The sequence below is a fragment of the Nyctereutes procyonoides genome, unplaced genomic scaffold (assembly GCF_905146905.1).
Source record: "Nyctereutes procyonoides isolate TBG_1078 unplaced genomic scaffold, NYPRO_anot_genome, whole genome shotgun sequence".
In the NCBI taxonomy this organism is placed as follows: Eukaryota; Metazoa; Chordata; class Mammalia; order Carnivora; family Canidae; genus Nyctereutes; species Nyctereutes procyonoides.
The window spans coordinates 44,017,494-44,032,964 of NW_026575142.1; the positions used below are offsets into that span (position 1 = coordinate 44,017,494).

The 15,471-nt window shown below is 44.4% G+C and overlaps 1 protein-coding gene and 1 pseudogene across 1 annotated transcript; both read right to left on the minus strand.

Annotated features, from left to right (window-relative positions):
* Window positions 1-566: 566 nt before the first annotated feature.
* LOC129498446 (60S ribosomal protein L11-like) lies at window positions 567-7,489 on the minus strand (annotated as a pseudogene).
* On the minus strand, window positions 7,254-10,030 carry LOC129498336 (ATP-dependent 6-phosphofructokinase, muscle type-like). The gene is given in 2 exon segments (XM_055307646.1): window positions 7,254-9,204; window positions 9,206-10,030. Coding segments are annotated over 2 exon segments (2,349 nt in total). The 5' UTR covers window positions 9,971-10,030; the 3' UTR covers window positions 7,254-7,620.
* Between the last annotated feature and the right edge of the window lie 5,441 nt (window positions 10,031-15,471).

Genomic DNA, 15,471 nt, shown 5'->3' on the forward strand with positions numbered 1-15,471 from the left:
ATCACAATGACTGGATCATATGATAAGAGTTTATTCAGTTTTATTAGAAACAACTAAATTGTCTCTCAAAGTGGCTGTGCCAGTTTGCATTCTAACCAGCAACAATGAGAGGTCCTATTGCTTCACACATCCCTGTCAACGTTTGGTGTTGGCAGTGTCTTGGAGTTTGGCTGTTCTGATGGGTATGTAGTGATATCTCGTGATTTTTGTTGTTGTTTATTTAGAGAGATAGAGTGGGTGGAGAGGGGCAGAGGGAGAGACAATCTCAAACAGACACTGCTGAGTGCAGAGCCTGACACAGGGCTTGATCTCACCATCCTGAGATCATGACCTGAGCTGAAACCAAGAGTTAGACATTGAACGAACTGAGGCGCCCCATGATATTTTGTTTTATTTTGCAATTCCCTAATGACATATAATGTTCAGCATCTTTTCATGTGCTTATCTGCCATCTGTATTCCTTCTTTTCTTCTTCTTCTTCTTCTTCTTCTTCTTCTTCTTCTTCTTCTTCCTCTTTTTCGTCTTTTTGGAAAAATGTTATGGGCCTTTTGGATAGTAATAAGCATTCATTTTCCAGGAAAGATGATCCCATCATACTTCTACTAGAATCAGCACAGAGCCTCCTCTTTACTAATTATGTGTGGTCCCAATGCCGATTGTCCTGTGTTTGTGGTCTGCAGTGCTGAAACTTGGCCTACTTAGCACCATGTAGGGGTCCAGGCTGTGGATACCAAAACTGGGGTCATATTTGATTCCCAGATGAATGTATTCTTGCATCTCAAAACCAAAGTTTCCAGCATCTGAGAAGTTATTTTACTCATACACTCATGCCTTTAGAACTAACTCTCTCTAGAATTTCTGCTGTGTTGGCCACTGTGTAGCCTTTTCATTTCTTCTGATATCAAGGGATCTGATGGCATATCTAGCTTTGGAGGGCACAGGAGCCTGACCTGTAAGCTGCTCCACCACCTTGGCAGCCAGGGTCAATTTGTCTCTCCTTTCTCAGCACAGGCACTGTGGCAGTTTGTGGATGTAAATTTCCCATATAGCGTTCTCTTTTTCCTCCTGATCCTGTGCTACGATGGAGAATGGGGAAAATATCTGTGTGTCTTCTTTGGTGATACAATTGTTCAGGACTTTTGCCCATTTTAAAAATCAAGTTGTTTCTCTTATTGTTGAAATTTAAAGGTTCTATGTATAGTTTGGATAATAGTTTTTTTTTTTATGAGTGTCTTTTGTGAACATTTTCCCCCAATCTGCAATATGTCTTCTCATTCTCTTAGCAGCATTTTTCACAGAAGCATTATCCATTTTTTCATTCAAGAAATGTTTCATTTTATTCAACTGAGGGGATGACTCAGCAGACAAGAAGATCCCTGCCTTCATGCAGCCTACACTTTAATGGAGAAAATAAGAAAAAGATAAAGGAATAAACATGTAACAGGCATTTAAGTGGAGATAGTTTCTGGAAGGAAAATGTAGACAGGGTGCAGGAGACCTAGTGGGGCCAAAAGTAGAATAGACCCTAGTGGGAGTAAGAATGGAGGTGGGGAAACCAGTTAGTAGTCTATTGCAGTTGCACAAACAAGAGATGATGTGGGTATGGACTGGGATGGAAGTAGTAGAGGTGATGAGAAGTATCCAGATTGTGGACACTCCTTAAAACTGGAGCTGACATAACTTGCTCATGGTTTGGATGGAAGAGAAATAAATGATGTAGGGATAAAAGCTAGGTTTGGGCCTAAGCGACCAAGTGAACAGTGGTGAAACTGGAGGGAAATGGGAAAGGAATGGGTTAGGAGGGGACCAGGCTGTGGCAGGGGAAAATCAAGTGAAAATTTGGGTGGAGAATGTTCAAGTAGGCCATTGCGATTCAACTGGAAAGCTTAGGGGTGGAGCTATACAAGCCTGGGGGTCTTAACTGTGTGACAGTGCGCTGGATATCTTTGTAGGCCTTCCAAATTCTCTCTCCTTACCTCTCCACCCTTCTCTCTGCCTCCGTACAGAGTAACCAGTATCAATTAAGTGGATGGACGGACTTCAACCTTCTGGTTTCTGGCTGGGTTCAGATCAGAATGGAGGAGAGTAAGACATCATAGGTTACTCCCCCACTCCCTCCCGGCACTTTCCCCTCCATTGCCTGAGTCTCTCTGGGAAAATTCATGGCCCCTGTCAAGCAGGTCACCACACAGCTCTCTCTCCAGATGCAGTAACTTTCTTCCCTTCACCCCTGCAGGGCCATGGTTGGAGACAGCTCCTCCTCTCACTGGCTTCAGAGTACTGATATCCTTATACTTTTATAAACACTAAGGATATCATTTAGTGGACCCTGCTTCCATTACCTTAGTTGGAGTGTGCCGTCTGTTTCCTGTTGGTACCTTGACTGAATTTGAAACCAGAGATTGGATGAGATCCCTTAGGAAGGAAGAAGAGGGGATCCCTGGGTGGCTTAGCGGTTTAGCACCTGCCTTTGGTCCAGGGCACAATCCTGGAGTCCCGGGATCGAGTCCCACATCAGGCTCCCGGCATGGAGCCTGCTTATCCCTCCTCCTGTGTCTCTGCCTCTCTCTCTCTCTATGTCTATCACAAATAAATAAATAAATAAATCTGGGATCCCTGGGTGGCGCAGCGGTTTGGCGCCTGCCTTTGGCCCAGGGCGCGATCCTGGAGACCCGGGATTGAATCCCACGTTGGGCTACCGGTGCATGGAGCCTGCTTCTCCCTCTGCCTGTGACTCTGCCCCTCTCTCTGTGTGTGACTATCATGAATAATTAAATAAAATCTTTAAATAAATAAATAAATAAATAAATCTTAAAAAAAAAAGGAAGGAAGAAGAGATAGAAAAGAGACTCGAGGACTGACTCTCATATAGAGGCTGGAAAGGGGAGGTGGGTTCCTCAAGGGGGAGGTCAGTGACAAAGGAAGAAAATGAGGAATATGTGGTGGCTCAGTGAATACAAGTTCGAGAAAGAGTCCTCCTAAATTGGCCCAAGCCACCATTTCCCTGAGACTCCCAGAATCTCTTATTGCCCTCACTCATCATTCCTGACTCCTTTTTGCCTCTCAGATATCTTGAAATTGCTTTGTAATTTGACTTCTGACATTCCCGGATCAGCCCATTTGTTGTATCTATCTCAGTCCTAAGGGAAATGGTTTGAGTTCTCCTGGGAGGCTCTGAACAGCTGTGCACAACTACAGATGCATTAGGTATGGGAGGGAGAGAGGAGTGGATGGGAGCTGCCAAGGAGTTCACACACATGGGCACACACTATTATTCTATACAAGTCTCAGGTACTATGCTGTGAATATGGTCAAGGCAGAAGCAATTTCATATCAACTATTGATGTTAATTGAGTACCTAACCTAACTCAGTACATGGTAGCAGCTCAATAGATTTTTTTTTTTGATGAATAAATGCTTTTTAAAAAAAATGGCTTACTGTGGGGATCCCTGAGTGGCTCAGTGGTTTAGCACTTGCCTTCAGCCCAGGGTATGATCCTGGAGTCCCGGGATGGAGTCCCACGTCGGGCTCCCTCCATGGAGCCTGCTTCTCCCTCTGCCTGTGTCTCTGCCTCTCTCTTTCTCTCTCTCTCATTGTGTGTGTATCTCTCATGAATGAATAAATAAAATTTTTAAAAACTGGCTTACTGTGATATAGTTATACTATGCTCTTGGTCCATGAAACCTCCTTTATAGGCTTGACAACTAATTCCTTGAATTGCACTATTATAGTATGGCTCCAGTTACGCTTTTGTATACCCCATATGCCTGGGTCTGAATGTTCTTTTATTTTTTTTAAACAGAATTTTATTGAGAAGATGACAACATAAACTCTGAAAAAACAGAGGCTTGGATTTTGGTCAGGTGGGCTCTAGGGCCATCAGATCGATATATCAGTGCTGTACTTCTAACAATTATCCTCTTTGTTTAAAGTGTGAAACTGGGGCAGCCCTGGTGGTGCAGCAGTTTAACGCCGCCTGCAGCCCAGGGTGTGATCCTGGAGACCCTGGATCGAGTCCCACATCAGGCTCTCTGTATGATGCCTGCTTCTCCCTCTGCCTGTGTCTCTGCCTCTCTCTCTCTTTCTGTCTCTATGAATAAATAAATAAAATCTTTTTAAAAAATGCTCAACCTTTGAGCTAAAATATTTTTAAAAAAATAATAAAGTGTGAAACTGCGCATCCTGATATTTTTTGCCATTCCCAGGAAACGTGCTTCCTGTAATTGGCAAGTTTTTGTAAAGCTTGTTAGCTATTTGCAGCCTCCGTGTTAAGGTGCTTGACTGATTTCTCCGACTCTCTTTATCATATCCTGACTCAGTATAGGTGAAAAACATTTCCCTCCTCTAAAAAATGGAGTTTGAATCCTGGCTGTGCCAATCTCACAAACTGTAAATTTGTGTAAGATTTTTAACTGCTTTGGGTCTTAGTTTCTTTATCGATAAAAGTGAAATTAATAACACAGGTGATCCTCATTATTTACAGATTCCCATATTTGTGAATTTATCTACTTGCTAGAATTTGTTTGCAATCCCCAAATCAAAGTACAAAAGGGCACTTCTGCAGTCATTTGTGAACATGTCAGTGCAATGAAAAATTTGAGTCACCTGACAGGCATGTTCCCCACTGAGTTTAAATATGGTGATACTTTGCTGTCTTGCTTCAACCGATATTGAAAACAAGTAATCTTTAAGTCTGTTTTGGGCCATATTTTCACATTTTTGTGATTTTTCTTGGCGATTTTGTCGTTAAAAATGGCCCTCCAGCATAGGGCTGAGGTGTGGTCTAATGTTCCTAAGCACGAGAAGGCTGTGATGTGCCTGACAGAAACAAATACATGTGCTGCAATGTTAATCAATGATATATATTAAATAAAACACCTTTAAACAGAATCACACATAAAAGAAGAATACATATTAATCAATTGATGAAAATGTTGCGAACAGAGGTTCACAGGAACGTAACCCTGTATTTTCCTTAGTAGCAATTGTTCAGTATTTACTAATTCAGTGTTTGCAAAGACTTCATGAAAGATAGCTAGGATTAGGGTTGGGGCCCACCTTTAAAAACCTCATTTTAACTTGATTGCCTCTTTTTTTATTTAGTTACTTATTTTCATTGGTCATAGAAGTTTACTGAATACACTTCAAGGGAGTGGCAGGTAGGATAGCAGAGGAGGGGCTGTCTGCTAATTACCTCTTTCAAGAGTTTATTTCCAAATATAGTTACATTCTGAGGTACCAAGGATTAGGACTTTAACATAGAAATTTGGCGGGGGGGACCCAGTTTAATCCGTGGTACAGCCTATCCCTCCTCATTTGCCACACCTGGTTCTCTAGCCAGTCAAACTGGCCACTCGGCGTTCCCTGAAGTTTCCTTGCCCCTGAGCTTTGCTCACAATAAGGCATCCTTACAGCATCCCCTATCTCTACCTGTTTAAGTCAAATCTGCCTTTTAAAAACCAGTATATTGAGACACCTGGGTGGCTAAGTGGTTGAGCATCTGCCTTCAGCTCAGGGCATGATCCCTGGTCCAGGATCGAGTCCCACATTGGGCTCCCTGCAGGGAGCCTGCTTCTCCCTCTGTCTCCCTCTCTCTCCCTCTCTCTCAGTGTGTCTCTAATAAATAAAATAATTTTAAAATAAAAATTAAAACCCAGCTTATTGAAGGGGCACCTGGGTGGCTCAGTCGGTTAAGCATCTGCCTTCCGCTCAGGCTCCCTGCTTAGTGGGGAGTCTGGTTCTGCCTCTGCCCCTCCCCTCTGCTCGTGCTCTCTCTCTCTCTCTCAAATAGATAAATAAAATATTAAAACAAAAAACCAGTGTATTGGTGCATGTTCATCAAAGACGTAATTAAGTTAAAATGAAGTCTTTAAGGCGGGTCCTAATCCAATATGATTCATGTTTACAAGGAGAGGAAATTTGGACATAGAGACACATGCACACAGAGGAAAGACCATGTGAGGACAGAGGTGGAAGATGGCCATCTACAAACTAATGAGAAAGGCTTCAGAAGAAACCAACCCTGTTGGTACCTTGATCTTAAACCTCCAGCCTCCAGAACTACGAGAAATAAATCGCTGCCATTTATAGCAGTTTATGGTATTTGGTGATAGCAGCCCAAATGGTCTAAGACACTATGCAAATGAGTTTGGGTTGGATCTTGTAGTTAGTATGAGCAACTAAAAGTTTTAGAGAGGGGTAATGTGATCCATGCTGCCCCTCAGGAAAGGAACTGGAAGCATCTTCTGAAGAAAATGAGTTAAAAATGAAGACAGGAAGGAGGCTGGGTCGATTATTGCTGTTGAGGCTGATTCTTCCGGGTTTATGTATTTATATTTGAGGCTTATATGATGGTGCTTATTTTTAGGCCCTGATACAAAAAGATGGCAGGGGAACAAGAAGATCAAAGCGTCTGGGACAAGGCTGGGAGAACGCTGTTAGAAAACAGTGATACTGCGTGAGTTCTGGAAACCTTTCACAATAGCATGTTTGACATTTTCAGTGGAGCCATGAGGACTACAAAAGAACTTTGTGGCAATGTTCACTGAGCATAAGATGTACTATTTCCAAGTGTGTCAAGGATATCATTGGGGATAGGAAATGCTGAGACCCAACTTGTGAATAACACGTCTCTAGCAGGCATTCAGCTGAGAGTCCTGAACTGCTGTATGTACCTGGACAAGAAGTAGCAACCTCAACCTTACTTTAATATGTATTTTTCTACATCATTTTGCATCTGGCCTTCTGGAGTCTGATCACTTAAGGGAAACTGAGGCAGTGATTGCATGAATCTAAAAACCAGGTAATAAAAGAGCTAGTAGCCATGTTTGTCATAAGGAGGGTATAGTTTGGAGAGGTACTGCAAGGTGATACTGACAGGCGTAGCAACTAACCAGATCTGAGGGGACCAGGGAGAGTCACTGGGCTTAGCCCAGAATAACTCAGAGTTTGAATTTTGGAAGAGCAGAATAATTTCACTTTTGGACATGTCAAGTTTATTATTTATTTATTTATTTATTTTTAAAAAGATTTTATTTATTTATGACAGACACAGAGAGAGAAAGAGGCAGGGACACAGGCAGAGGAAGAAGCAGGCTCCATGCAGGGAGTCCCGACATGGGACTCGATCCTGGGTCTCTAGGATCATACCCCAGGCTAAAGGCAGTGCTAAACCGTTGAGCCACTATGGCTGCCCAAGGACATGTCAAGTTTTTTTTTTTTCACAGTGACCAGTTGGCATTTATTAGTGTAGCTATTGTTTGTCATTGCAGTAAAAGTAATAGAGGAACCAAGACTTTGTTATCACAAAGAAATAAATAAAGCTTATTTTCAGGAAAATTCTAACCGAGTAGCTAAAATCTAGCAGTAGCACTAGAGGAGCCCAGTCTTGTGTGACAGATGAAGCTGGGGTAGAAGTTGATAAATTCCACCTAAAAGGATCCTCTACTCACTGCCCACTGCCCCAGCTCCCTGGCCAGAGCTGGTCATGGCTACAGTTGCAGAATAAAAGGAAACCTAAAGAAAAATGAGCTAAAATACTTGGGGATACATGGACTTGGATCTATCAGGGGGTGAGCTGACCATGATCAGACAATCCATGACCCTCACTCCAAAGAGGGTTAGATAGAAGTTTCTCCGGATTGCTTCCGACTGATGTGCTCCAGGTGGGCGTGCTCTGTGGTGTCCAAGTCAATCTCGTACTTGGCTAGGATCTTGAGGATGGGCCTCAGCTTCAGCCACCACTGTTCCTTGGGGATGCGGTGATCAAAATCTGTCTGGTCCTTCAGCTCAGTCACTGGTTGAAAGACCAGAGCCCTCTTACGCATCCCCAGAACACAGCCCGAGTCTGGCGTATTGGCAAAGATCCTCCCATTACGGTAACTCTCTTTGATTTTCCCAGACATCCAGTTCATAGCCTTGGCGCCCATCTTAGTGGCAAAATTCCTGTCAAATGGAGTTGGGCTCCCACCCTGCTGCATGTGGCTGAGCACATTCTTCCTGCTGTCGAAGATGCCCTTCCCCTCCTCAGAGTACAGGTTGAAAATGAAGTCCGTGGTATAGTTCTCATTGCACTTCTCATTCCTTAACACCAGGCCCCTCTTCACAGTTGTTTTCATCTTTTGCACTAGATGTTCAACATTTGCCTGCAGGTCCCGAATGGTGAAGGGCTCCTCAAAAATGTAGGCAGCATCCGCCCCAGCGGCCAGGCCTGCCATGGTGGCCAGGTAGCCGCAGTAGCCACCCATAGTTTCAATGATGAACACCCGCCGCTTGGTGCCTGCTGCTGACTGCTTGATGCGGTCACAGGTCATGCAGATAGTGTTGAGGGCTGTGTCAGCGCCCACGCTGAAGTCCGAGCCAGGGATGTTGTTGGACACCGTAGCAGGGATGACCACAAACGGGATGCACAGCTCATCAAACTGCTTCCTGCCCTCCATCAGCTCCAGGCCCCCAGTGTAAGCCTCAAAGCCCCCGATGATGATCAGGCCCTGAATGTTAAACTTAGTGATGTTGGCACTGATCTGCTCAAAGCTCTTCTTGGGCAGAGTCCTCTTAGTCCCAAGTTTGGAACCGCCTTGGCCAGTCCAGCCCCCCACATAGCTCCAGCCAGCCTCCTCGATCTGCCCCTTGGCCAGGCCCTCGAAGCCATCATGCACAACCAGCACCCGGTTGCCCTGGCTGAGGCCAATTCTCACGGTGGAGCGGACGGCAGCATTCATGCCTGCAGCTGGGGCACCCACGTTCATCACGGCCACCGTGTGCATGCTAGCCGATGTCTTCGAGACGGGAGGTCTGATGTGAGCCAGAAGCTTGTACACCTCCCAGTTGTTCATGAAGCTCCGGCCTCTCAGCTTCATGGCTTCATCGAATTTCCTGTCGTTCATGGCCTTGGTCACATCCTTGGTCACCTGCACACACTCCATGAGGGGCAGGCGCACAGCCTGGTTACCAGAGAGGCTCACCACGCAGGCCGGGGTGTCCGGGGTCCCCTCCAAGAGCGCCATCACTGCTTCCACACCCATCCTGCTGCCCAGGATTCGGTCGAAGGCTGATGGGGTCCCACCCCGCTGCACATGCCCCAAGACAGTGACCGGAGTGTCATATCCCAGACGCTTTTCCACCAGCTCCTTGATGTCTTCTGAGGTGATTGGTTTCCCATTCCTCTCAATCGCACCCTCAGCCACAATGATGATGTTGAGACGGAGAACCCCGGGTCCTTGTCTCACTAAGCCGGCGACAAAGATGTTCCTCCCAGTCATCATCTGGCGGACATTCAGGAATAAAAACCCAGTCAGCCCCACAGGAGAGGGAGGTGACAAGGGCCAGGTATCCACAGTGCCGGCCCATCACTTCCAAAACAAATGTCCTCTGGTGGCTCTGAGCAGTAGTGGTGATGGCGTCCACGATCTCTGTGATCCGGTGCAGGGCAGAGTCGGTGCCGATGGTCATGTCAGTGCCGCAAAAGTCATTGTCAATTGAGCCCACCAAGCCCACGATGTTCAGGTAGCTGGACTTCGTAGCCTCCTCCGCTGTGATCTTACCCGCTTTCTGGAGGTCACTCAGCAAGTCACTCCACTCAGAACGGAAGGTGTCCGCCCCAGTGAGGCTGCCGTCACCTCCGATGACACACAGATTGGTGATCCCACGTTTCACTAGGTTGTGGGCAGCTCGAAGTCGCCCCTCTCGTTCCCGAAAATCCTTGCACCGGGCACTTCCAATGACTGTGCCACCCAGCTGAAGCATCATCGAAACGCTCTCCCAGGTGGCTTCCCTGATGTGATCTCCACCATCCACCAGGCCTTGGTAACCCTCATGGACAAAGAAGACACGGGCACCAGTAAAGATACCCACTCGAACCACAGCCCTGACAGCAGCATTCATACCTTGGGCATCTCCACCAGAGGTTAACATGGCGATGGCTTTGCCGATCCCCAGGGTTTTGGCTGCATGGTGCTCTTCATGGGTCATGATCCACTCTTTTAGTCTTAGCTCTCCTCCGCCACGGCTTCCTTGCAGACTGTCCTTGGGGAAGGGGGGACATGTCAAGTTTAAAGAGCATTTCCAACTGGGACACATGAATGCAAAACTCTAGTAGGCTAAGACCAGAATACATAGGTTTGAGAGCTTTTTGCTTGTGAGTGAGAAATATAGCCAAAGATACCAGGGATCTGTACTACAAGATAAGAAAAGTAGAGGCTAGGAATAGCTGTTTGCAGGTTGCAGAACATTTCATTGGTCAAAGTAGAGGAATGGAGAGGTGAGATCCTACTAGGTATCTGAAGGGAGAACTGAAAGTTTTATTTTTTATTCTTATTTTTCTGAGATTTATTGATTTATTCATGATAGACAGACAGAGAGAGAGAGAGAGAGAGAGAGAGAGAGAGAGGCAGAGACAGGCTCCACACAGGGAGCCCGACCCGGGACTCAATCCCGGGCCTCCAGGATTGCGCCCTGGGCCAAAGGCAGGCACCAAACCGCTGAGCCACCCAGGGATCCCCCGAACTGAAGTTTTATAATGGTCTTAGTGATTACCCCAGGGACTAACCAGGTTTGGAATATTGGCAAAGAGAATATGGCAAGACAGGAAAGAATCTAAAACGGTTGGAATGCCCTGGAGCCGTTGAGGGAGTGGTACAGGAGAGAAGTAGAGCATCTATGGGGTGAGGCAGATATCAAGGGGATAGAGAACAAAGGAGGGACATGGAAAATCTAGTTTGAAAGGAGTGAGAGAGTGGTAGAAAGCTAGGGGGTGGGATGTTACTGTATCTCATTTCATAGCTGGTCACAGAAAAGTTCATTGCAGCTTGGTGAGCTAGACTGAACAGAAGCTGGACCAGTCCACTTCAGTGAACAGGTGCCCAGGATAAAGGTCCACTTAATGGTACTGGAGTAATGTCCACTCAATGCAGAACCTAGTAGTCAGGAAGTATGTGAACCTATAAAGTTCAGGGTCCCAAGGAATGATCAGCTTCAGGGTGAATGCAGCTGCTGAGATCTAGGCACAGGTAACATCCAGAGGTTTGAGACAATACGAAAGAGGTTTTCAGTACCAGGAAAGTTGGTCACAGATAAAGCCCCAACTTTGGATTGCAGTTTTTTTTTTTTTAACAGGAATTACTTTTCACTCTTTTGTTTTTTTTTTTAAATTTTTATTTATTTATGATAGTCACAGAGAGAGAGAGAGAGAGAGAGGCGCAGAGACATAGGCAGAGGGAGAAGCAGGCTCCATGCACCGGGAGCCCGATGTGGGATTCGATCCTGGGTCTCCAGGATCGCGCCCTGGGCCAAAGGCAGGCGCCAAACCGCTGCGCCACCCAGGGATCCCTGGATTGCAGTTTTAAAGAAGAAAGGTCAATTACTAAAAAAAAAAAAAAATGAATAATAATAATAATAATAAAATTTTAAAAAGTGAGAGGCACTAGGCTGACTCAGTTGGAAGAGCATGCAACTCTTGATCTCGAGGTTGTGAGTTCAAGCCCCACAATGGGTGTAGAGATGACTAAAAACAAAATTAACTTAAAAAAATAAATAGGGACCCCTGGGTGATTGAACATCTGCCTTTGGCTCAGGGTGTGATCCCTGGGATCCTGAGATCAAGTCCCTCATCCAGCTCCTCCAGGGGGGCTTGCTTCTCCCTCTGCCTATATCTCTGCCTCTCTCTGTGTCTCTCATAAATAAATAAAGAAAATCTTCAAATAAATAAATAAATAAATGAGAGAGGTCAGGACCCATGGACATCTACAGAGACAGAACACTGTTAGGACTAACACACCAGGGAACAGATGAAAAAAAATTTTATTCCTTGGTAAATTTTAAAAAAAGACTTATTTATTTACTTTAGAGAGAGAGTGGGCATATGCGCCTGGTGGGGAGGGGTAGAGGGAAAAGGAGAGAGGAGCTCAAGCAGACTCCACTGATGAGTGTGGAGCCTGACATGGGCTCGATCTCATGACCCTGAGATCACGACCTGAGCTGAAACCAAGAGTTAGATGCTCAACTGACTGTGCCACCCAGGCACCAGAGAAAACCAACTCTTAATCAGAGTGAGACAAGAACTGTATTTTAGAAACTGTTCGAGAAGGTAGGGGAGCTTATTGACCCTAGAATAAGGAGTTCCTACTGCCCAAAGGAGATCCTAGTTAAAGGTGAAGCATGGGAGATATGAGAATGGACAGAGCCAAGGTATGAAAATGGGGAACTAGCAGAGAGAGGATGTGTGGTTATATAATTACAGAACTAGATCATTATGGAAGATGTTTACCCTAATCTCTGCTTTTGTCTCTTCTCATGGGCATAGCTGTTGTCTTTATACTTTAGTTCTATTTTATTTTTTTAAGATTTATTTATTTAAAGAATGAGAGAGAGAGAGAGGCAGGGGCAGAGTGAGGGAATGTCAAGCAGACTCCATGTTGAGTGCCAAGCTCAACACATGACCCAGGAGATCTCGACCTGAGCTGAAATCATGAGCTAGACAGTTAACCAACTGAGCCACCTGGGTGCCCCTATATTTTAGTTTTAAAGGCAGAAAACATTAATGGTGTTTTTCTGTTAGTGTGCTAATCTCAACAAAATTATAAAGCAGATCAAGTGGATGATAAGATTAGAACTCCATCTGTAGTAGACAGAATAATGGTCCCCACAAGGATGTCCATAACCTAATCCCTGAAGTCTGTGAATATAATCCCTTCCATGGCAAAATGGACTTTGCAGATGTGATAAAGGGTGAGATTGGTCGATTATCCTGGTTTACTTGGGCGGGCACAAGAATCCTTCTAAAATACGCAGGAGGGTCAGAATTAGAAAAGGAAATGTGTTGACAGAAACTGAGCACAGGGATCCCTGGGTGGCGCAGTGGTTTGGCGCCTGCCTTTGGCCCAGGGCCCGATCCTGGAGACCCGGGATCGAATCCCACGTTGGGCTCCCGGTGCATGGAGCCTGCTTCTCCCTCTGCCTGTGTCTCTGCCTCTCTCTCTCTCTCTCACTGTGTGCCTATCACAAATAAATAAAAAAAAATAAAATAATAAAAAAAAAAGAAACTGAGCACAGTGGTGTGGGACCATGAACTGAGGAATGCATGAGGCCTCTAGAAACTGGAAAGGACAGGGAATGGATTCTCCACTTGAGCCTCCAGAACAAACACAGCCCTACAGGCACCTTGATTTGTTCCCCATAAGACCTGACTTTGGACTTATGACCTTCAGAAGTGTAAGAAAAAATTTGTGCTGTGTTAAGCTGTTAATTTTGTGATACTTTGTTACAGCAACAATGGAAAATTAATATAACATCTAAGGACATGACTGAGGAGAACCCAGACTTTAATTTCATGATGTAGGAAAAGGCAAGAAAAGGAAGACTGGAGTTAGGTTGGAAGATAGTAAGGGATTGTCATTTGCTATTCCTTATCTTTAAAATCAATAGAAATAGGGGCACCTGGATGGCTCAGTCACTTGAGCATCTGACTCTTGGTTTTGGCTCAGGTCATGGTCTCAGCGTCCTGAGATTAAGCCCCAGGTTGGGCTCTGCGCTCATCAGGGAGTCTGGTTGAGATTTTCTCCTTCTCCCTCCCACTTGTGCGCATGTGCTCTCTCTTTCTCTCTCTCTAATAAATAAATAAATCTTTAAAAAAATCCAATAGAAGTAACAGCTAAATTCTCTCAGGAAAACATGCAATGGCTCTATGCTTCTACACAAATTCCAGGGTGTTTTGAAGTTAAGCTTGTTGACTAACAAACTTCTCTGCAAAGAAAAATGGAAATTCCTTCTGGAAAGGTTAAATGAAAGAGAGTCGTAAATGATAAAAGAGAAGTTACAAGAAAATAAATACTGCATTTTAGAAATAGCTATTCAAAACAAAACAGAAAAAGAAAGTTATTCTATGCATTTACATTTTGTAAGGTAATTCTGTATAGTTTCTGAGGAAATGAGTTCTTAGCAGACCAAGAAAACTTGTGACATTAATTCTCATAAATTTCAAGTAAGAGTATTTTTTTTAAATTTGTGGAAAATTCCACTTTGTTCTATAAATCATTATACTGTAGTATCAACATCTTGGTCTTTTCTTTTTCTTTCTTTTTTTTTTTTTAGGATTTTATTTATTTATTCATAAAAGACACAGAGAGAGAGGCAGAGATACTGGCAGAGGGAGAAGCAGGCTCCCTGCAGGAAGCCTGATGTGGGATATGATCCCAGGATCCCAGGGTCATGCTCCACTGCTGAGCCACCCAGGTGTCCAAACCTCTAGGTCTTCTGAATCCATTTATTTTCATTAAAAAGTAGCTAATTGTAGGGGTGTCTGGCTGGCTCAGTCAGTAGACCATGTGAGTCTGGGTCTTGGGGTCCTGAGTTTCAGCCCCACACTGGGTGTAGAGATTACTTAAAGAAAAATAGATACTTGTAAGGGTTAATTTTATTAATATAGATGCATCCTTCTCATCTCTCTCTCCCTGGTGTTCCCAGGTCTTTTCTTGGACGGTATTTGAGGCTTGCTCTGATTTAATTCAGGCATTTGAAAGTACATGTGAGGCATTACTCCAGAGGGCTAATTGGATTTTCTTACACAATGGATTTTTTTCTCTGAGTAACAAATACACATGTATACAAACTCCACACACTGAGAACTATTTGAAGAGGAATTTAATTTGGTGATGGTTCTCTTAGCCTTTCCAAGTTAGTGACCACACAATGAACAAGGCAAACCAAGAGTTAAAAAGCTGCAGGTAAGGGTGTGAGACCAATTTGAAAGGCAAATTGAGCAATTATGGAGTCCTAGAGGATGGCACCCTGAGAATTCAGCTGTGCCTGGCTAGCCAGGGGCACAGGCCAAGTCATGGGGAAACCCAGTAGGACAGCTGAGCCAGGTAGGCCCCCAGTCTGGTGCTTCAGTGTGCAGGGAAGAATTCGGAGTTAGCAGGGATATAAAGGAGTTCAGCCAGAGCCTGGAAAGATCAACAGTAGCCAGCAGCTGAAACACCATCCAGACACGGCAGCTGGGCTGTGGGTGGCAGCTATCCCCCTGCCTGGGTTGGTTTTGAGCAGGTTTTCCTGCTGTAAATGGAAAGAGGATAAACAGACCCATCCAAGTATTGGAGAATGCAGCTGAGGGTTAGATGGTCTGAAAAAAAACAAACAGAAAACCAAACAAAATCCTCAGCCCCTAGTAGCTCTGGGTTGGATATCCTAATGAAAGTGAACTACCTACCTTTCTGTGCATGATTCTAAAGGCAAAAATCATAAATAAAAAGAGCGATATACTCATATAAATGTTATTATAAAAATTTTTAAACTTCTATATGTCAATAAATATTCACAAAGATGCAAAGACATAGACATCCAAGATATTTATAACTCAAGATAAAACTATCATTTCATCTATATGAATATTTATAACTGCAGAAAATTAGGCATGATTGAAATGTTGATCAAAAGACAATTACTGAAATTAGGAAATATCCCAACAGTGAAATTTAAGG